This window comes from Erpetoichthys calabaricus, chromosome 7, assembly GCF_900747795.2.
Source record: "Erpetoichthys calabaricus chromosome 7, fErpCal1.3, whole genome shotgun sequence".
NCBI lineage: Eukaryota > Metazoa > Chordata > Cladistia > Polypteriformes > Polypteridae > Erpetoichthys > Erpetoichthys calabaricus.
The window spans coordinates 198,622,023-198,645,459 of NC_041400.2; the positions used below are offsets into that span (position 1 = coordinate 198,622,023).

General features: G+C 50.2%; 2 protein-coding genes across 2 annotated transcripts in view; both read right to left on the reverse strand.

Annotated features, from left to right (window-relative positions):
* LOC114655011 (uncharacterized) overlaps positions 1-23,437 on the reverse strand; it is an 899,220-nt gene that overhangs the window by 651,474 nt on the left and 224,309 nt on the right. The gene's annotated exons all lie outside the window — the stretch shown is intronic.
* The window catches only part of LOC114655007 (beta-1,4-galactosyltransferase 1-like), a 46,665-nt gene continuing 29,365 nt past the window's right edge, over positions 6,138-23,437 (reverse strand). Inside the window, exons 2-6 of the mRNA XM_028805901.2 lie at positions 21,620-21,855; positions 19,172-19,359; positions 17,902-18,024; positions 14,182-14,286; positions 6,138-7,069 (exon numbers count right to left, since the gene is read on the reverse strand). Coding sequence (XP_028661734.1) covers positions 6,934-7,069; positions 14,182-14,286; positions 17,902-18,024; positions 19,172-19,359; positions 21,620-21,855 — 788 coding nt within the window. The 3' untranslated portion in view covers positions 6,138-6,933. The remainder of the gene's footprint in view (positions 7,070-14,181; positions 14,287-17,901; positions 18,025-19,171; positions 19,360-21,619; positions 21,856-23,437) is intronic.

Consider the following 23,437-nt stretch of genomic DNA (forward strand, 5'->3'; position numbering starts at 1 on the left):
TAGTTGTCTGCCTGGAGCAGTAGCAGCAATTCGGTGCCAGCAAGTGGCACACCAAGTCCACCTAAGGGTGGTAGAGTTTGTGTTCTCGCCGTTTGGTTTGTCCGAATGTTTATTTGCGTTTCTGGTGCTGGCGTCCAGTCGCCTCACTTTTTAGCAGCACGTCCCACTGGGTCCTCCCCTCTCGCCGTGTCTTGGCACTCAGTTAAATATGATGACAATGACGTGCCATGCCAGCGACAGATGACCAGCTCACCGCGCGTGACCCCGACACGTTCTCAGAAAATGCGCAGACTCGTGGGCACCCGTCTGCTTTGTCAGCTCTGTTTATGACACACTGAACTGTCTGATTTTAAACTAGTGACCAGAATTTGGTGAGGAGGGTGAAGCTGGCAGTGCACAGTGCCAGTTTATAGCATTGTCATTTTATTTAGGTGATTTGAGTGACGTCAGCTCCCAGCAGCCTTTTCCTCTTTATGCAAAGCTGCTTGTTTTTGCTCACTCGTCGAACCAACGCAGGGTTTTATACCCGACCGGCCACCAATGACATCGGACACAAAGGCAGTGACATTGTGAGCTCTGAAGGAAGTTGACCGGTTCCATATTATAACCGATTTATTACCACTTGGCACATCCTCATAGAGTGCACTTTTGAGAACCAATGGCATAGACGATAAGGAGGCTGCCAGGTCCACAGACTGATAAGATGGCTTTGGCACAAAGTGCTCAGGCCATGTTGTCACCTCACTGCCAGCCCTTACTGTCACCACACCCTACAAGTCCCTTAAAGTCACCCTGCCACGGATGGAGTGGGCCCAGCAGAATTTGAGCTTGCTGTGCTGTCAGCAGCCGCTTGTCCAACAGCAATGTGCCCACTGCTGCCCTGGTAGGACTTGCCAAGATATAAATGATATTATCAATAAGACGGGCACGAAAACAGCTTTGGGCATAAACAGTGAATGGACCACCAGCTGAAGGTAAAAATAATGAAGCTGTTTCGTATAAATGTGACATGAAGCCCCCGGTCTCAGCCCAATGTCCCCCATGGCTGACTGTCCCCAAACTGGAGCCAAATGAACCTGCCGATGTTACAAAAATGTGAAGTTACGGCGTCACCTGAAAGAAGACTGACTTAATAAACAGGAGGCGCCCATCGAGTTCTGGTGGATTTAGGCGCTATCGCAATAAACTTTATTATAATTATTATTATTAATTTCAAGGCGACAAAACTAAGCACCGTCAATTGAAGCTTCTCTCCAGCAGAGGGCAGCAGCGCCCCAGTCTTTTGCGGTCCTCCTGCGCACAAAGTCTCACACACTGCGAGGACAACTGAGCTGGTGTGACACCAATTGATGGACAAAACCAAAGCCCAAGGAGGGACAGGCGGTGAGCAGAGTCCTCTTTGTGACAGTGTCGTCTTGATTGCTGCCCCACTGTTTGTCTTCCAGGGGTCTTCAGGGCTGCCCCTCGGTATTACAATTTTTACAAGACCCTTAGGCGAAGGTCAGCCAATTAGGTGCAGGCTCGCCTTTGTACTCGCTGATTATTGTAAAGTTGTTACGATGACCAACTCCGGTCATCAGGCCTGGGTGTCCACTCTTGAAGGTTCGTTTGTTTCCAGCAGGGGTCTGCGAAGGAGGGTGCAGTGTCTGCAGGTTTTTGTCACCAGAAGTTCATTCTCACTGTTGACGCACTCAGGCAGTGTCACTTTTGTTGTCTCCTCGTCACCCTTCATTAGTCATAAGATGAAAGGACAAAGGAACCAGCAGTTGTCCATCTGACACCTGTGCTCCGCCATTCATCCTCGGAACGTTGAAACATCTACAATATAAGAAGGAGCTGACATGGCAACGTGAAATAAAACACCCACAGGCCGTGCTCGGCTCAACTCTGGTCTGTTATTGCCAGGGATCAGCGTCTAACACCTCTGCAGACCCCTGAGTTAAAGGAAAACAAACCAAAGTGGCGAAGGACCATCGAACGTGCCTGAATTTAGGGGGGCTCGGCATTCGCACCGCATGATGTCCTAATGAGGATCAGAAGTCGCGACCCAGCATGGGCTGGAAGGTCGTGCCAGTGTACCCACCCACACGCCGCCACATCAACACAGCGCACAGGTGGTCCCTCTGGTTACTTGTGCCACTCCTGACCCTGCCACCAAATGAGGACTTTTCAACAAGTTTATCATTTCTTAGCCTAAAACACCCCTTTCCAATATAGCGCCTTTCAGCGATTTGGACCTTAAAGGGGGGGTGGGGGGGTGTTGCTTACCCTGGGGGTGCATTTCAGTGCCCTAAAACAAATAGCATTAATGCCACAAATGTTAGCTCTTCTAACAAATCTTTAAAATGGACAGCCAGGTGTGTGGAAGTGACAGAATGGAGTTGACGACGAAGTTTAGTGAACAGTTCAGGTGATAAAATACTCCAGATGGTGAGCCTCTGGGCCCCCGCGGCTTCCCACCCCGCCATGCATTTACCCGCTGGCTCCGATCTATCTCCTTACAGGTGGTTGCCAAGTTCAACTGCAAAACTGATCTGCGATAAGAAAGGGACAAAGACAAATGGCTGCCTGCTGTACCTGTCACCAACAGGCACTGCCCGCCCATCCAGTGGGCATCTGCCCTGATCAGACACCCCCAAGTTGAGCTGACATCTGACTTGGGTGTTCAGGAGGAGCAGACAGAACAGGGACAAAGGCTACCAGGGGCTTCCTGACAGATAGGGGGCAGCACATGTCAACAGATCTGGGACCAGGCACAGAAGAAAATGTGAAATGGCCGCTTAGAGGCAACCACATTGAGAATGGGAGGGTCTCCTAACTGGGGTCCACATGTGTGTGTGTTGTGTCTTTGTTTGTGTATAGTTTGTATAGTTGTATAGTTTGTGTCTATAATTAAATTGCGGACCACGCAGTGAGACCAAAACCTTCATTCTTAAAATGGACAAGTCAGGTCAGGGACTCATGAAGGGGATTCTGGCTCAGATGTTTGTGGTGTCACCAAGGTCAGTTTGCCTTCATCCATGGAGTGTCCATTCCTTGGAAATCTGATGGACGGGGGAGCCTGGGTTGAATGCTGAGGTTTTACGGCACCAGTGATGAATCCTCATAAAGGAAATTGAAGACCCCTTTGTGTTTCCAGATGCCTAAAGATATACCACATAAACAATACCCAGCTGTTGTCAGGGTGGCACAGAGGGAGCGCTGCTGCCTTCCACAACTCCCTGCCTGGAGTTTACATGTTCTCTCCGTGTCTACGAGGGTCTCTCTAACAGTCTGAAAGCCTGCAGGTTAGGTGGACTGGCGAGGCTAAATTGGCCCCTGGTGTGTCTGTGTGTGTGTGTGTTCGCCCTGGCACCCCATCCTGGTGTTTTTCCTGCCTTGTGCCCGATGCAGCCTCGTGCGACTCTGTTTGGGGTGAGTGGGTTTGGAAGATGAGCACTTGGAGCCAAACACAGCCAAGTCAACTCACTGCAGCAATTGCCTGCCCATCGTGCCAACACCTCTCTTCCATTTGGCTTTCTTTATCTCTGCCACGTTTCAGTACGGAGTTGGCCAGTGTTAAAAGACCTGGCACAAGGCCCTGCTTGGTATGTTAATTCCTGAAGCTATTTTGGATAGCAGGGACCCCGTTGGAAGTCTTAAGGTCTGTTGACTTCCCCTTGGAAGTGTGAAAGGGTTGCCAGTGCGTTGAAATGCCCAATTTTATCGATACACAAACAATGATGGCTGGCAGAGTTGAGAAGTGGTCTAGTGCTGACAAATGCAGAGGACTTTGAGAGGCATCAACATGTTGGTGGTCCACAGAGTATCCCCCTACTTAGGTGGTTTACTGTTCATGGCACAGATCTGTATTTTCAATTGTGATGCCACTTTAGGCTGTTTAGGCCTCCCCAATGCCCAGCGCTTAGAAAGTCTTCATCCTTGGAAGTTCTCACCTTGTCTCATCAGATGTAATTTGGCTTTTGTGACAGACAAAGACCCTTTGATGCCAAAGTGCAAGCAGATCATCGTGACGTGGCCCAATCTAATGACAAATATCAAGTGCACAATAATGGGTGGCGGGAGTACTGGCCCCCTTCAAGTCAGCCATGCCAGCCTTGACTTGTGTGCCCAGGTCTCTCTCTCTGCAGCTCTGTCGTTCTTCTCCGTCCTCTTTGCACTCTCAGGTGTCATGGTGGTCCTGACCGGACAGGCTTTGTCAAGTCCAGACACAAATTCTCAGCTGGACTGATGTCTGGACGTTGACTCGGCCGCTCCTGGACATTCACTTTACAGTTTGGCTTTCTGCGCCGCCACGTTGTCTTCTCCTATGGTGCAGGTTTCTTGCAGACTCCATCGGGTTCTCCCCCATGTTTTGCTGCCCTCACAAGCTTTCGAGGGTCCACTGCAGAGAAGCCTCCCCTCTGTCAAGTGTCAGCCTGCATTCCCCCCTCGACTGTTGTGTTTCACTTATTTGTATTCATGTTTCTGTGTACATTGTGTGTGTGTGTGTGTGTGTGTGTGTGTGTGTTATGAAAGGGGCGTGGCCTAAGGTATAACTGTTGTGTTTTGTGGGTGGCTCCCCACGGGGAGCCACCTGCCAATCACCGCCACTCTATTTAAAGGAGGGCCTTCCAGAGTCCCTTACGGTTCATTGACCGTTTTGGTGACTTGCTGGGTCTTTGCTGGATTTCCGGCCCTTTCTGGATTGTTCTTCTTCATCTTCGTCTTATTTTGGGACTGTGATTATTGGCTTTTTGAACCCTTGCTCTGTTTGCATCTGGATTTTGGATTGGGGTTGTGTTTATTGCTCTGATTTTGGATTCTGTATCAGGACTTGGCTTGCTGTCTATCTCTTTGCCTTTTCAGGCATCACCTTGTGCTCTTCAGAGCTTTGGGGTCTGCACAGCCTTTAGTTTGCTAAATTAAACTTTTTATTTTCTCGTCTCAGCCCTTGGGGTTCCTAGTCGGGGTATTTTGCCCGTGTTTCCCACTCTAGTGGCCAGCCTTGGAAGTGTTTTTGGCTGCGGTGCAACTCAAGTGAGATCCCGACACTAACGGCCTGCTGCTGCCACCCCTGTGGTGTGCTGTGTTTGTGTAACGTGACGTTTCCTCGGGAGTTTGGACCTTCATCCTGCTGACGTCCGAGTCTCTCGTGTGTCGAGGCGTCCTGCACGTTTTGTTTTTTACTTATTCTCCCATAAAGCTCTGACAGGTGACGTGCCTGGTCACAGTCGTCGTCTGCCTGGTCTCTTTGGTGTCAGCTGCTGTAGCTTGTGACTCCTTCAGAGCTCTCAGAGGACTCTTGGTGGCCTTCTTCAGGTTTTGTGCCACCCTCTTTCCATTTCTCCATGATTGGTTTCACTTTTTGTAGTTGTCCTCGTCCCCGTCCCCTGACTGCTGCTTTTCATGGAGTTGCTTGTTATGTTCTTCTGCCTTCTCATTGGAGGTCACATCACCAGAATGTCTCCAGAGAGACACAATCCAGTGAAACCCCAGACAGGTGACCCAATGACAGGACCTCCAGTGCCATTGATGTGCCATACTAAGAGGGTGGACACTTTGAGTTTTATCTTTGTCACTCATGTAGACCACCGTGCAGACATCTGTTGTCACTTTGACATTACAAAGTCTGTTTCTGTGGTTAAAGAGCCGATGAGATTCAATGGTGGATAACAAGAAAAATGGGAGAAGGTCCCTGGAGTCATCCACAGAGCCGTCCTTCTAAGTGGCATTGTCACGTATGGCCAGTCATTTTGGGACAGACCACCTGGTGGGAGTGACATTCAGAATTTCCCCTCGGCCCCAGACAGACTGGGCCTTCATCTGCACACTTCATCTGAGTGTTGTCACTCATCGAGTTGTCCAGATGCCATAAAGACCCCCATTGCCCTCTTTTCATGTCCTTCTGTTTAACAACAATGAAGTAAAACTGTAAACTTTCTCAGGGTATCCCATAATACTCTGAGCGCCCTTTTGGTGACAGGTACGTGTCTCTACTTTTTGAGCCATCGTTTCCGGATGGCGTGAGTGCCCGCCTAATTGAAGACCACCCGTGCCCACTGTGAGGTAACGCTAAACGTGTCAAGTGCCTCGGCGTGTATTTCCTCGTTCAGCTAATTCTCGACATATTAAGTAACCCTCATGGAATACGCCCCCCAGGTCTATTCATTTTATTGGATTGTTATATAGCACCTTTCACTCAGGGTGGGCTCAGAACACCTGCCATAATAAATAACAAAACCCGCACACCACACACAAATCACAGCAAATCTGGATTGACTAACATATAAAAATAAAAATACAAAATGTAACTGAGACGCGGCCAGCCAGCAGTGGAGGACAGGAAAGTAAAAAGTGATTGAAGGGTTGACACTGTCACAGTCCAGGTGACCTCGGCCAAATGGCTGCCCACCCCATCCTGGATATCCCATGAGCACATGTTGGACAGTCCAATTAGAAGATTAAATCTGTTCATCTTTGGTCTCCCTGATGTCACAGCGGCTCGGTGACACAGCAGGCCTCAGGTGGTGACACATGCCATCAGGATGAATCCTAAACCACGGACCAACTTGGTCCAATCAATGGCTGATGAGGATGGCCGTCCCTGCTGAGGGTCAGTTGGCTTTTGCTGGAGGGTCAGGGTCTGCCTTCTAGAAGTGATGATGATAGGTGATGGTCTCCATCATCATGCCTAGAGGGACCAGCCCAGGTCACCAATGGGATAGGCTGCTTAGGCGAGGAGCAGATGGCCTGTGGTGGGCACTTCTTGACTTCTGCCTCATCGACTTGGCCCTCCAGAGTGACCTCGGTCCAAGTCTGTCCATCTGTCAAAGGCACAGTGATGAAGAGTCTGTCCAGAAACTCAAGAACCCCCCAGAGGTGGGCACAAAGGCACTTCGGGATCCATTGTGTGATACCCTCAAATGGCCCCTCAGCCTCACGTCTTCATCGCTAGCGGGAGGGGCTGCCCACGTCCACGATGACTTTAGTGTACAGCGGCTGCTTTTGAACTTCAATCACTTTGTATGTCAGGGAGTTGAGGCCGTCGGAGTCCATCGTTAATTTGGTGCGACCGATTCTGTCAAACCTGCGGAGAGAAGGACAAAGGAGACGTGAGGACGAAGGACAGGCCCCCAAGCCTGCTCAGCTGCCCCCCCTTGGAGTAAATGTCTGCCCCTGGTCAGTGGGTCACAGAGGTGGGCAGCATGGCCAAGGGGCACAGGTGAGGGCTGGCTGGTGGGATTCCATGTAAGTCTGTAAAGCAAAGCTGAGCACAGAGAAGGAGACATCATGAGAAACATCAAAGAATGATGAGGTGCTTAATGAGGGGCAGAAAAAGCAACATGCTGAGATGGGGACACACAAAATCCGGCACCCGAGGACATGCGAGGTGGCACAAGATGATGGGGCGGGGCCAAGAAAGCAAGCCACACTGGCCTGCCCGCCAGCCGTTACGACTTGAGCTTCTCTTTCATTTTCCTTGGGATGTCTTGAGACTCCAAATGTCATCTTGGTGTCACCCGGGGGTCTTCCTACCCAAGGAACGGACTTGGGACTTCTGTTTTGAAGCTGATTGTTTTTTTTTTTGCTATCGTTAGCGAGGCCATTTTGATTTGCTGTTGGGCGTCGCTGTTCTGTGGCATTTGTGTCGCCCAGTGCAGACTCAACATGGCACACCAGTCCTGTTCTGTCATCTCCACTTTCAGGTATGTTGGCGTTACGCTGGGGTGACCTGTGGCCGGAGCTCCGAATCAGAATCAGAGTTCACTTCATTGGCCAGGTGTGCTAATGAGGTCTGTCCTGATAGCACTGGTGCAGCACACAAGGCCAGCACAGAATACAAAGGGCACAAATAAGAAGGTAAATACAAAGTGTGTCACACACGTGCGATTAGGGGACGGCCAAAGGGTCCAATTCAGGACGTGGAAACACCAGAAAAAGAATAGCAATGAGTACCAATGCCTTCTCTCTTCCTCCCTAGAGAACCACCGAGGAAGAAGTACATTCACCACACTATCGTCCTGTCCTGATGACCTCACTACTGTCCCATCCTGATGACCTCACTACTGTCCTGTCCAGATGATGTCACTACTGTCCTGTCCTAATGACCTCACTACTGTCCTGTCCAGATGATGTCACTACTATCCCATCCTGATGACCTCAGTATCATCCCATCCTAATGACCTCACTATTGTCCCTTTCCAGATGATGTCACTACTGTCCCACCCTGATGATCTCACTACTGTCCTATCCTGATGACCTCACTACTGTCCTGTCCAGATGATGTCACTACTGTTCTATCCTGATGACCTCACTACTGTCCTGTCCAGATGATGTCACTACTGTCCTGTCCTAATGACCTCACTATTGTCCCTTTCCAGATGACCTCACTACTGTCCTGTCCAGATGATGTCACTACTGCCCCACCCTGATGACCTCACAGTATAACACCTGACTCTTTCATACTCTCCTTGTCGTTTTACTCTGCGTCAGTTCAGCATTAGTCCTCTGTGACAACTCGAAGCCACAATCTACGGGGTGACCCCCCAAGTCATCAGATCTGACGCAGCACACAAGAGCAATACAAACAAGTAAAGAGACCATAGAATTAAAATGTCGAGCCCGTCCCGTGTGCAGGTCTACAGAGACGCTCAGCAGAAGCTGAGACCTCGTTAGTCAGATTACTCGCCAGGACGCCGTTACATGTTGTCTTGGCTTCCGCTGCATGAAGGCTGCTGTAGTGGGTCGCTTCAAAGTGAGGGACCGGCGGGGACCCCATTGTGAGCGCCGTGGCCTTTGGGGACCCGAGGCTATGGCCAGAAAGGGAGCCATGGGACAGCAGGGACCCCGGACCTGTGGAAGGTCAGCTGTGTCTGTCAGTGGGGTGGAGACGCCAGTTAAAAGATCAATGCCCACGGATTTTAGAAAGGACACTTTCCACCGGCTGGTTTTCATAGATTGAGTAACCTCCACAAATGCACCTTTTTAATTGGATTATTTATTTATTTAGGAACTCTGCCCTGCACTTTTTGAACCCTTGTTTTTTTTTTGTTTTAATTAAAGCACTCAGCACTTTGCACCTTCCCCGTGCTTTGTGTGGTGTCCTCATTTGCCAAGCTCATCTCTCAGAAATGTTATCAGCGGTGGCGGGTGGAGGAGGCTCCTGGTGGAATCCAGTAGCGTGGAGCTGACCCGCACCACCACATTCGACCCTCATAGTTTGGCATTGTCATTCTCCTCCTCCTCCCTCATCTGATGCATCATCCTCATCCTCACCGTTTGCTCCTTTTTGTCTCTCAGTGTCCAAATTGGCGACCACATCCTCTGCACCAGAACCGGCTGACTAACTGACCTGGCGCTTGATCTTCATTTGTTTCTCCTGCTCCATTCTCTTTTCACATCAGCCAATCAAAAAGCATGTCGGGAGTAACGTTAACTACAGGAGACTCCTTTTATAAAGATGAAGATAAGTCTGTTTAATACACTTTGCTTATTTAAACATTATTAAAATATTAAGAACAAATGTTGTATTTAGATTGTGGGGACCCGGACCACATCTGAGGGACCCTAATTCTGAGGTACAGGAGCGGTGCCCCAGTTCCACAGTTTTGTTTGATGGTGCAGGACGCCATCCTCACCCACAGCTTGGCTTCCATTGCAGTTTCTCCATAAGGGTTATAAAGGCCTGTCTGTCTGTCTGTCTGTCTGTTTGTCTTCCTTCCTTACTGGCCACTATAGTAGCAGTAATGTTGACATCCTGCTTCAGAGGGTCTAAACACACACACACACACATTGTGTTCACACTCTGCTTTTATACAGAAGTCATCAGCTACAGTTGGGACACCTGCAGGAATGGCTGGCATCAGCTGTCAAGGCTTTGATGAACTTCCAGTGTGTTCCAAAGTATGAAGCACTGCCAGCAATACCCACTAGAGGGGGAAATCCCACTAAAAGCCCTGGCACTTCTAAATTTAAGGACTCTCTTTCTGTTAATTCCATATTTATCTTACTGTATGTAAGTGTGTATTATTATTTTTTTGGATACTATCTATTCATAATTGTTTTTGTCTAACTTGAATTTGTTTTTCTTTGCATGTCACTTTCTCTTTTGTCATCTTGTAAAGTCCTTTGAGGGACATTGTTTGTATGAAAATGTGCCCTGGAGCTAAATGTGGCTGTTGTTGCTCACTAGACACCAATCTTATAGAATCTTCATGAAGCAAAAGATTTTTATTCTTCACCAGAAATGCTCTGTGATAACCACGAAGCTCTGTGGAGCCCAAAACAACAAGACAATTAAACATCCCACTCGGAAATCCCAGGAAGAGCCAAAATATGGAGCACAATGTCCAAAACGTAGCAAATCACTCAGCCTTCACACAAAGCACAAGAGCTCGCCTCACCGAGTCCTCTGCACTTTCTGTGGGAGACCCTCTGGGTTTATCAGGTGGGGGGATGGTGATTGGCAGCGGGACCACCCATTAAACACGGGCAGCTTCCACTCTCAGACAAAAGCAAAAACGAGAAAGACGGCCAGAATCAGAAATGAATGAAAGACGCAAAACATGAACCCTTGGACCCCAGGCCAGCCGATGTGACACACTGCTGCAGAAAACTGTCAGCTGTCAGCCCTGAAAAAACAAAGAAAAGACAAAAGGCCACTTTGAAGACCACTCGGAAAGTGACATCAGGTGTTGGGAATGTGAACTTTTTATTTTTGAGCTTCCTGTTGTACCATTTCAGGTGACTCAGTGGACCTCAATCAAAAGTGGCAGAGTGGGGCCTTCTTGGCCAGCAGTGTGTGTGTGTGTGTGTCACATGAGTGCCCACGGCGCACAGCTTCAGGCTCAGGTGATGGTAATAACCCACCAAACCAGGGGTTGGCACTGTGGTTTACTGCCTTCTCTCTTCCTCCCTCTGCAGAACGGAAGCCTAAGTGCCACTCCAGTGCTGATGTCACCTCTGTCCCCACCACTGCTGGACCCTCCCCTTCCTGCCCAAGACCTACATACTGTATCCAGGAGGGCCACTACCCTACTTGAGCTCTGTTTGAACCCGAGTCTGTGAAGACGTCTCCGCGTGTTGGAGTGCTGAGATCTGTTCTATGGGTTCACCAGACCTTGGACTGAGTCGTGTCAGCTCTTTAACGGTGTCCTCCTTCAGCACATCATAAAAGAGTCCTCAGACCGCCAGTCCCTCGTGGCCACATGGCCTGCTCTTCAGAGATAAACACCTCGATGGCCGCCCTTCCTCGTGTTTCTGTTGCTTCCTTATTCATTACAGATGAGTAAATATGAAGACTTCAGTCATCTTTCATTTAACGTCGTGACAGACAGAGTGATGAGGGCTCATTGTGACGTTGAATGTGTTTGCTTGTTGGCAGTGACACAAGGACACCAAAGTCACCAGTGTGTGGATGGCGCTGCCCTGTGGCCCTGACTTTGATTTGTGGCAGTGCCCATTCTATTTCTGTCAGTTTGGTTGAGTTTGGCTTCTCCGTTTTGCGGAATCTGTGTGGTCGAGAGACACGTGTGGGCATCACATGGTGGGCAGACTTGGTCCGTTTTAAGGACGCATGACGAGACAAGGACTTTATGCCCCCCGGGCCTGTGCTGGCGTAAATAAATCACATAGCTTTGTGTAGGATATGGCGCGGCTGGGCCTCAGTGGGCCGCTCCCTGTGACCTTAGTGACGTATTAATTCATTGGGATGCGCATATTAATATGACTGGGGGTGTGGCACAGAGCTCCCTACATAAGCAGTGGGTCCCTTCCTCTCGAACACAAACCTCAACACCCCCAGTGGCTCCTGGGTAATCATTACCCTTTTTGCCCCCTCTACGGCACCCATGAACACGACTTTAATAATCCCGTGATTGTGACTGCAGTGCCGCTGGGCAGGATGATGACGTGTAACACGTGAACACACACAGAGAGAGCCCTTCACGCTCTGGGCATTTGGGTTTCATTTTAAACACTTGATTTGTGCCCATCAGGTGCCACTCAATCACCCGTCACGACAAAGTGAACTCACGTGATCAGAAAGGCGTCCGGCTGTATTAAACCTCACAGGATGAAGCCCCTCACTCCCTCCTGTCGGCCTTCAGACCCTTCATTCAGTGCTCTGTAGAAGCCCCTTTGACTGGCTTCTCAGGGAAGTCCCTACAAGCTTTGCACACCTGGCACACCTGGCAGATGCACTCCATCTCGGTTAGATTGGATGAGAACTCCATTGATGTTCTTTAAGGGTGAAGGGTGGGCTTTGGTAGTGCCACTCAGGGCCACTCAGGGACTTGTGCTGAAGTCACTCCAGCATTGTCATCAGGTCACTGACCTGTCACCCCAGTCTGATGTTGCAGGTTTTCCTCAAGCCCATCTCTGTATCTGGCCACATTCATCACCGCTCCCCCCCATTCTGCCCAGTCTCCTTGTACCCCCAGAGTGTGATTCTACCACCATCCAGCTTCAGAGATGGCATTAGGCAGGTGACAAGCAGGACCTCCTCTTGACCAACCCCAGTGCCTGGAGTTCATTCACTTTGGTTTCCTCAGACTAGAGAATCTCAGAGTCCTTGAAACTGTGGTTGCTCTACCATAAGCAGTGCACTGATGGAGATCTGCTGAGGTGGTCCTCCTTTCGACAGGTTCCCCCATCTCAGCAGAGACGTTCATTGGGTTCTTGGTCACCTCCCTCAGCTGGGCCCATCCTGCCTGCCTCCTTAGTTTGGTGGCTCCAAACTTCTTCCATTTCACAATTACTGAGGCCACAGTGCTACTGGCAACATTCTGAGCCCCCTTGCCCGAGTGGATTGTGGATGTCTACAGGGAGGTCCTTGGATTTCAGGGCTCAGTTTTGCTTTGAATTGTGGGACCTCCGGTCCTTGTGTGCCCTTTCAAGTGATGTCCAGTCAATTCAGTTGGAGAGTTCAAGCAAACAGGATGGCCCTGAGGACAATCCGGAGAGCCACAGCAAAAGGCCTGAGTCCTTCTGAGAAGGTGTCATAAGTCTGTGGGCCTTTCTGCTCACTGGGTTTTTGAGTCAAGTGACAGAAATGACCAAATGACATCCACAAGACCTCTGGGGATATTCTCGTCGATGTTTTTGGTGGCTGCGTCTCGTGTCTCCCTTCCGCTCCCATAAGGCGACCGATGAACCCCAGCTGTGAATCAGTGAGTCACTCACCCCGATGGACGCCCCATTGTCTTCCTCTGGCCTCATGACAGACCCCGGTGGTCTGCCGGCAGGCTGTGCGTGTTGTTGACTTGTTAAACATTCGTATTCGGAGGATGAGACGTTGTGTTTCATTATTCAGGTGCCTGTTGTAGTTAAGCTGTTTGCGGTTCTCGAGACTTCACGACATGAAGTTCACGTTACCCGACCTGCAGCTCGATGTCCCCGTCTGCTGGGTCTCATTGCTCTGAGGCTGTTAGCAGTTGTGGGGTATGACAAACGATGACACCTTTGGTGGCCCCAGAGCACTCGGACTGACTTTCCCCAGGTGGTCGCTTAGCCCCTTTTGGACCCTTTTGGTACAACAAACACGAGACGTTCAGACAGATGCGCATCTCTTCTGTTTGCATCGTGCGCTTCCGATACGCACATGGCACTTCCAGCTGAGCTCTGATTGGCTGTCGGCCCACACACTCACATGCAGAAGCTCCGCCCCATGACCTAAGACATCATAAGGAGCCAACGAGTGCCATACGCCGAGGACCGAGGACATTAAGATAACAACGATATGTCGGCCATAACTCTCCACACCCTTCAGAATTTCCTTTTTCTCCTTTTCGGGTGTCTTCTCGTGACGGCGGCCATCTTGATGTTTGCTTCCTAGATCACATGACGGCCTCTCCCTTCATTATAAAAGATGGTGGCATGTAGTCCAGGTTCTTAGATAATGACAAGAGGAGTCCACACACTCGTCTTCAGGGTCTTCTTCTTCTTCTCAGCTTGTTTGTTTGGTTTTATTTGGTTTTTGCTTTGGAAGACTTTGTTATTAACTTCCTGCCACTTTGGTCTCCTGATCTCCATCTCCTTGCCCCATGTGGGACGTGCCCACCTCCTGGTGGCCATTATGGCCAAAAGCCTCCTAGCCTCCTGCTTCACCCACCAGTTTTGTCCACCTTGCCCAGATTGTGCCCACTGCCCACCGTTTAACCAGGCAGAAGTAGAAGAAAACTTATCATGGGGTGAGAATACCTCTCGGGGTTGGGGTCGTTCTTCTGGTCCCTCTCGTGGACGATCATTCGGTATCTTCCGATAACCACGTCAGGCCGGGACAGGCTCATGCCACGAAAAGTAATCCTGCCAAAAAGAAATGAAGGAGACATCAAGGAGGGGAAACTTCTGACAAAACTCCCCATCCCAGCCCCCACACATACAGCTGTAGGGCAACTCCTGACCTCCATCAGCCATCAGGGTCACCAGAGGGGGACACACAAGGTATCTGTCATGATCCTCACTATGTGCAGTGAACAGGACTGCCACAGGGGGCAGCAGCATGACCTACTGTCACTGCACAATCGGATGGCACACTTGTCAATGGAGTCCGAGGGGCCCTCATGCCACAAGGACCAGCTGTGACCACTGAGGCTGAATGGACTCAAATCAGAAGAAACCTCAGGATGCAAACCTCCATGAGAAAAAATCAAATCCATAATCCTGTCATGAGGAAGAGGAGGAGGAAGAACAAAATGAGGAAGACAAAGACAAGAAGAAGAAGATGAGGTGGAAGAGGAAGTGTCCCTTTGATCACCACAAGCTTTTTGGAATGTTATTGTCTTTGCAGTGGAGGATGACTGGCCAAGGGGCTACTGTGTGGTCAGCTGATGTGTCTGTCGCATCCAATCATCTGTCAAATTCCAAAGTGAAGAAGGCAGGTGTTCAGATGTGAGGGCACAATTGGCCACAGGGCCCTCAGGCACATTGGCATCAGTGTCCATGTCCAGGAGAAGGACGTCAGAGCTGATGAGTGACGAGAGGAGAAAGTGGCAGCAGACAAGAGGTGGGCACCTCAGGGTGGCACAACATGGCTCTGCCCACTGGGAGTTGGCACAGTTATTGGCTGCCATCCTTCACCAGATAGCAAGGCCGTGTAGAAGCGAAGTCCTTCCACTACCCCACAAAGTGAGTGAGCTGGCAGTCAATAACAAGAGCGCCACCTAGTGAGGCAGCTTGCAATGGCACCCACTCATTGAGACCCTCGTTCGGTATAAACAGTAAAGTCAGGGCTGTGTGTGTGTGAGACACTCGGACATCAAGAGATGTAAAACTGACTGTGAAGGTGGAGGCTGGCGCTTCAGAGTTCATTACGTCTTAGCCCGCCCATTCAGAAGGAGATTGAGCTGTGAGGGGGGGGCGCACCATTCACAACACCAGAGACCCTCAGCAAGGCTCAAGGAGAAGTGGACTTTGGCATACGGCTGAGCGCTTTGACTTTTAGGATCTCATTTCATGGAAGGTCCTTTTAATTGGAATCGGATGAGCCTGGCAGCGCTGGCACGGACCCACCTGAAGGTGTCAGTGATTTACAAAAGGCAGTCAAGTGGGCATGGTGGGGCAGCACAACACGTGGACCCCAGCTGGGGTCTCATCTGCATGGGCGTGATGTGTTTGATACCATAAAAGGACACGCACTCCGAGGGTCCTCTGGTGTTAATCCCCTTACAAGTGCCCTCTCTTTCTGAGTGCTTATCCTGATCTGCAGTTTTACGTTGGCACATTTGTGCTTTTCCTGGAGACGGAGCTGTGTGCCCAGTGAAAGGCACTATACACAGATGACTGAACTGAATTGACTGGGCATGAGCTCGATTGAGCTGGGCATGACTCGGTTTGCTGTTGCCCAGTTAGGTGGACTGGCAAATCCAGGAGGACCCCCTGCCACTGCTGCAGCATCTCTAGGCAGGGTGGAATGAGTGAGATTATTTCCAGTGGGCCACGGGCTGTCGTTATGTTTAAAAACTAAATTATAAATATCAACGTAATCTACAAAGCGAATCTTTAATCGATTAACAATATAAATAAATTTCCTTTTGAAGACAATAAGGGCACCGCTTGTAGGGGAAACCACGTCAGCACTAAACACGTCAGACCACTGACAAAGAAATGGGGGGCAGAAAAAAGGCGGATCAAAGGAGAATAAAAACCTGCAGTCAAAATGGGTGAAAATAACCAAGCAACTCACCCACCACGGACCCGCTGCCCAAACCAAATCCTACAGCGGGCATTTGCACTTGTGTGGGCTGTCAAGATGGACGTCCAACATAAACTCACATTAATCCTTAAGTCAGTGCCCAGACGCCCCCTCAGGCCAGGAGGCAAGCTGACATAAGCAGAATGGAGCAGCCCTGTTGAGGTCCCTGGGTGGCACCAAGGGGTGCTACTTGGACTTATGCCTTGGCACAGCCCTGGTCCAAGGTAAATGGAGCTGAGAGAGTCAGAGTCGGGTGGAAGGAGGCCAAAGCCCACCTGGAGGTGTGGAGGAGACGGAAAAGAGAAGCAAAGAGGAGTTGTGTGCATCAGAAGACGTGATGCTAAGGTGTTATTTGTAATAAGTGACTTCTTTAATCCTGTGTGGCGGTGTCTGTGCTGCGCCCCCTACTGGGCACAGACATGCATGGAGTGAAAAGCAGAGGTGGTGTGGCGCATCTCTACATGCCAGCATCGCACACTGATACAAACAGCATGGTGCTATATTCTATGTCATTTAGATGGCATTTGGGTGACCTTGACGGAGGTTTTAGGCTGTGATTCCAAGTGACATGTGGCAGCCCTGCCAGCACTGCATTGTGCCAAGATGGCCACAGCAGGGTCCATTGCTAGGGGTGAACGGTACAAGGAATTCAGAGCAAAGGGGCGAAAGAAGAATAAGCCACCGCTGAATGTCCTCATACGTCACGGCCCACTCCACCCATGCCAGACTCTCCCAGAGGAAAACGAGGTGAACAGAGAATGGGGGTCTCGCTGAGGAAACGGGCGTCCCGATGTGCCTCGCCTTAGTCCCAGTGCTGAGGGGCTCTGCTGGTGCTGCTGCAGTCACTGGCGGGCGAGAGCAAACGTGACCTGGTCCTGAACTTCAAGTGCCAATGCGTCGGATGTCAGCCTTTCAGATCGGCTTTGGCCGCTGGCCGTGCACTGCTAACTCTGGTCATCAGAAGAGTGGCTTTCGAGTGTCACCTGCGTCTGGACACTCAAAGTGGCGCAGCAGTCAGCGGTGGTCTTTAATGAGAAGTGGTTTTGTGTTCATTTTTCATTCACATTCAGTCACCCGATCAAATCCTAAAATCGGATGCGGAACCAGAACTGCGTCCCGTGTAGCTGCAGTGTGACTGTGCCAGCCGTGTCCACCCTGTTGTGCATTTAATATGGCTGGAGTCTAAAGAAGCGCCTGAGCAGTGGCACAGAGCGGCACATCGAGAAAGGATGCCTCGTACAACGACCTACTTTGGTGCCCCCCATTTGTGTGGCCTTCCACCGTTGTTCAGATTTGGAGTCAAACTGTACATTTGGTGACTCGCTTATCGCCATCGTGCCCGCCGGGCAGGTCCAGTTTGTTTTTACTGCCTGTGCCGCGTGACTGAGTGGCAGCCCCCCGGTATACCGCGTCACTTTAGGTCACACGCCAGAGTTCTCGTTTCAGTGTTTGGCCTCGGAGCTCCACAAGCCAATGAGGCCCAGGGTACCACCTGGCAATGTGGTGTCATCTCATATAGTGCCTTTCTGGGCCCTGTCCAGATCCAGTGGCTCACACATGTGCTCGGGGTCACACAGGGACAGACCAGAGAGCGGAGAACAGACAAAGAGAGAAGATGGCGGCTGGCAGGATGGTGCGTCCACAAGCAGACAGCCATTGAAGCGCCGGGGCGGTTTTGGGCAGCAAGTGGCGCCCTACCCGTCGGCATCACCCCCCTCCCGTCATACCTGTTGTAGAGGTCGTCGTCCTCGCCGCCCCAGCCCCAGTAGTTGTTGGGGAAGCCGTTGATCTTTTGGAATTGCTCCTTACTGAACGACGAGACGCCTCCAAAGCACTGATTGTATGGCAACCTAAGAGCAACAAGACAGGGCAGTGAGAGCGAAGCAGTGAGGGTGGTCCGCTGAATAAATGTGGCTGCTCCTTCATTCAGCCCCTCACTTCACTTCACTTCTTGTTCCTTCTGCTTGTCCTGCCAACGGTCACCTCAGCAGTGACCGTCCTGTCCTGAGCTCCTGGACAATCCTGCCCCTTCTTGACTTGGAGTGGCTTGTGGCACTGAGCCCCCGGACTCGTGCAGGCCGACTGTGACACCCACTCAGCTCAATGGCGGCCCCTCACCCCTGCAGTCTGAGGTTGCCCCCCCCACCCTTAGGCATGGGTCCCCAGTCTGGACTTGTAGCTCAATGGCACCCCATCTCAGGCTCAACTGCTCAGTAGCGCCCTCTCAGTGTGGACCTAACAGTGTATGGCATAACCCCCCCCACCCCATTTCAAGGCTATTATTGAATAGTGCCCCCCCCCCCCCCCCCCCCCAGTCCTGGACCTGTAGCTCAATGGCACCCCAAACAAAAACCTATACCTAAATGGAGACCCCTGACTCTGGACCTGCAGGTCAATGACACTCCCGTGTCACTGTCAACCAGTCACCCCCCCACCCCCCCCCCGACTCTAGATCAAAAGCCCCCCTCACTGTGGACTTAAAGCAGTATGGCACCCCTCCCCCATTTCAGGTTTATTCTTTAAAAGTGCCCCCTCCCCCATTGTGGACCTCTGCCTGAATAATGACCCCTCTAGATTTGTGCCCCCCACCTGAGTCTTCATAGTGGTCACCATCTCAGGGTCTATAGCTCAAAAGTGCACCCCCCCCCAGTACCAGTGGCTTAACAACACCCCCTTACTCTGGACCTGGAGCTCAATGGCACCCCCTGCCTTTGGTGGGTGTGTTTCTGAGGGTCTTGATGGTCTTTTTGTTCAGCTTGTCCTCCATTCACTCCTCATTTCATGGCAGGACATCTCTAGCCCCCATTCTGGACCACCATCTTATTTATCTTATCGTTTGCCCCTTTGTATTGCTCTCACTTTTAAAGGCGCTATATAAAAGCCATAGCGGTGGACTTTGGGGGTTTAACCAAAGTCTCCTCACAGTGCATTTCAGACCCCCAAAAAGAGGTCATTGTGCCCATTCAGTCGCCGACTGTCCCGCACCCCCAAGCTCACCTAAACCCAAATTTATCGATGGACACGGAGAGATGCCTGGGCTGGCTGTAGCACTTGTAGATGTTTCGATCGTCCATCGGAATGAGGTCCACATCGCTGAAGATGAAGCAGTCGTAGTCGTACTCCTTGAGGGCCTCGGCGTACCCGATGTTCATGAGCTTGGCACGGTTGAACATCGTCTCACCACTCTGTGACAAACAACAAGTGAATGGTGACAGGTTAGTCTCATTTCTCCTAGACACTGCCTGGCTTGGTCTTCACCTTGTGGTGACCAACCGTGGGCATTCTCACTGGGCCATAATGTACCATCCCAGTGATCTGTGCCAGGGCCCTGTGTCCTTGACTGTACGCTCACCACTGGCCTGTCCCTTGGGGAACTTCAGAACTGCTGACCCTGACCCGGTGGCATGCACAAATGCGCTGCATGGAGGGATGGGGGTTTGAGTCCCACCTCTTGGGCAGACGTGTCCTGGCATGCAGAGATGTAAGGGGCGCACCAGGCAGGCGGTGGTGGGGGTACCCCAAGAAATGTCCCTCCTCCTCGTCTCTCCATACACCTCCTCACTAGGCCCCCAATCCAGTCACTTATCACTGCTATGCTGGTGACACACAGCCGTAGCTGTCATTCCACCCATTGGCACCACGGTATCTCTGCATATCTCTCTGATATCGTAACCTGGATGAAGGAGCCCCATTTCCAGCTCAGACTGGCAAAGGTGGACCTTCTTCTTATCACGGCTCAGCCGTCTATTCAACGCCCCATCTCTGTTCAGCTCAGCTCATTATTTTTGATAACACCCACCAAGCTGGTTTGTGACCCTGGGCTGGTCATCGATGACCAGCTCTTCTTCAGAAACCATGTCGCTGGTGTCTGTCAGTCTCACAGATTCACAACATCCACAAGATATGACAGACTATGGGGCACAACTCCTGGTCCATGTCTGCTTTTGTCACATGCAGACAACTCTCCATTGACAGGAGCAGCAGCAAGTGTCACCAAGCCACTGCAGAAGATCCAAAATGGCATTCATGCAGGACACATGTCACCCAGTAGCAGAACACATCGAGTTCAAATCCTGGACGCTCACATACAGAGTGGTCAGTGGGCCTGCAGACATGGAGACACTGCGGGGGTCTTCTGCTGCTGCTCGACCACTCTGGCCTGCTGTTGAATGGTGTCTGGTGATGCCACCCCTGTGTGATATCAAATCTCAGCCTAGAATCTTTGCATGTGTAGCTGGGGGAATAAGCGGCCCACCTCCATGAGAACTGCTGACTCCCTCAAAGTGTTGAAGAAAACCCTCATTTGGTGTATTTCTCATATTAGCTGTTAGGGTTTTGTAATTCACTGGCCTTTTGTTCTGAGCTCTTCACTGGTCAATTTTGTCACCTTGCCCTGTCACACTTGATCCCAAACTGTCCCCTGACTGATATTACTTAATTATGTTGACATCCTTTGTAAGTCACTTTGGATAATAGATAAATGGAAATGGTCAAGAACAGAAAGAGCACTTAATAACAGCAGCAAAGGTCCAGCACAACAAACCCCCCGCAAATCCTTCACTCAGTCAAGTCAGACATCAGCAAGTGCTTGGATGTCCCACTCGCTGCACTCTCACCCAACATGGCGACACCACCCAGGATGGTGCCATTGATATTCTGCCTCCTCACCAACTCCAAACACACAAGCTGGACCTGTGCTGCCCCCCAAAGCTGTGCCAAACCAGCAGGCCTCACCATCTCAGTCAGCCTGACCCCAAACTCAAAGGATTTAAAGTCACAACCGTTGAAAGTCTCAAAACTGGAACATTGATTGACAGAACTCAAAAAGGGGAAATGCACAGAAACAAAGGCAGCAACGGAAAAGAAGCAAAAGCAGCTTTGGGAACAAAATCAAGAACGGAAAACCAGAAACAGACCCCGCTATGGAGGGCAGAGGGCAAAACCAGGAAACCCAATGACAGCAGGAGAATCTCCAGGCCAAGGCAGTGGCCCCACCTACTTTTATATAGCAGGGGCTGTCCCCAGTGGCCCCGCCCCCTCGGCCTCTACATACAGGGAGCAGGGCAGCAAACAAAGAAAATGAAGGCAGAAAATACAAACCACAAAAGTGCAAATACCAAATTATCAACAGACAAAATATGAATGAAATTATACAACATAAAAAAGGAAACAAAGACAAATGATATGCAAAAGAGATCATAAAATGTGATCACCCCTGGCTGAAACGTGATTGGCATCAGCAGACACGTGGCACTGAGAGACACAATATTGTCATGAAAACGTCTCGAACAAATTGTCAACTCACCGACGTCACTGTCAAAATAAACAAAAAAATTAAACAAGAAGCACAAGGCAAAGAATGGCATGGCCGTTAATCAGGAATGAGTACCAACAAAGGTTCACACCAGAGTCACCAGCCGAGGGGCACACGCGGCGCCAGCCTACCTGCTCGATCACGTAGACCCCGTAGTCGAGCTGCTGCCGCTGGAGGTTGGGGTGCAGGTAGTAGAGCCAGTACTTCAGGTGCTCCTCCCGCTTTCGGAAAGGGATGATCAGCGCCACCTTCTGGAGAGCCTTACACTCCTTGGGCATATAGCGCCCCCCATCTCGAACCTCAGGATTTTGTCTCTTCACTTCATTCAAGTCGATGTGGTGAGAAAACTCCACCGGCTGGGCGCCCACTGCAGAGAGAGAACATCGACAAACAAGGGGCGCTGGTGAGGGTTCAAATCGCACTCAGCCCTGGACTTTCTGACCAAAATGTTTATTAAAAGAGATGACAACAACAAATAAATCATAAAAATAGCAATGAGGAGTTCTAAAGGGGGATTGTTAAAGAAGACAAACGCAACTCCCCCCTTCGGCACCATGCCCAGATTCTTTGTGCTGTAAGCTTCTCTGTTCATTTTCCTGATTCTGAACTGCTTCACGTTAACTCTGATGCTCCCTGACTGTTAAATGTCCAGCCCCCAAGGAGGTGGAGCCTGTGACATCACAGCTGCAGGGCCCGCCCCCCCAACCTATAAAGGCCTGAAGGCTCCTCAGGTCAGAGGTCAGTCTGCTTCAGTCTGCTTGCCTTCTTTTGTGCTTTCTAAGTTTTCATTTTTAATTCTTCTGCTCTTGTGCAGGGTTTGCATTTTGGTTTTTCACATGGACAGGAATTGGAATAGTTTGGAAGTATTTTTCACCTTTATGAATCCTCTTTTGATTTTTACATACATTTATATATTAACTCTTTCAGGGCTGGGGTAGAGGATGATAATCGGCTATAAACTGAGACAAAACCTGTCCTTATGTTTAGTTCGACTCTCTTTGCTTGAAGTAAAGTTACGTACAGTAGCTTTGTTGATTTGCCCTCGATTCCCTGCACGTGCATGAATAGTGAAGAGCAAACAGCCTCTAAACTGGCAGCGTCATCTGGCAAGACTAAAGCAAATGTGCAAAGCAAAATAACTCCATGGACGTTTTACATATTATCACTGAATCAGGCTCTGACTTTCAGACTCTGGAGTTTGATGCAAGTGATTTGGAGATGGAAAACAAAAGTGAGGTACCAGCATCAGCCTATCGGTCCCCAGCTGATCACATGGTGCTGAACACATTCGTGTAGCGGATACAGCAGCGTTCACCTAGGAGGACCACCACTTATGATGACAAGAGGTACAAACCATATCGCGTCACACTGCGACTGCCACCATCACTCACCTGTTGTGCAAAGACAGAAAGGTAGCCACCCTGCCGTGCATTCCTGCTGGCCATCAGGCTGACCCTGCACAGCCACTGCTGACAAAGATGTGAACAGGTGCCAACAGCAGCCACAGCACGTGGCAACAGATGTTTTATCTTAATCTACAGTCCATCCAGAAAGTATTCCCAGCGCTTCATCACTGTCTCCACATTTTGTTATGTTACAGCCTTATTCCAAAATGGATTAAATTCATTTTTTTCCTCAGAATTCTACACACAACACCCCATAATGACAACGTGAAAAAAGTTTACTTGAAGTTTTTGCAAATTTATTAACAGTAAAAAAACTGAGAAATCTCATGTCCATAAGTATTCACAGCCTTTGCTCAATACTTTGTCGATGCCCCTTTGGCAGCAATTCCAGCCTCAAGTCTTGTTGAATATGATGCCACAAGCTTGGCACACCTATCCTTGGCCAGTTTGGCCCATTCCTCTTTGCAGCACCTCTCAAGCTCCATCAGGTTGGATGGGAAGCGTCGGTGCACAGCCATTTTAAGATCTCTCCAGAAATGTTCA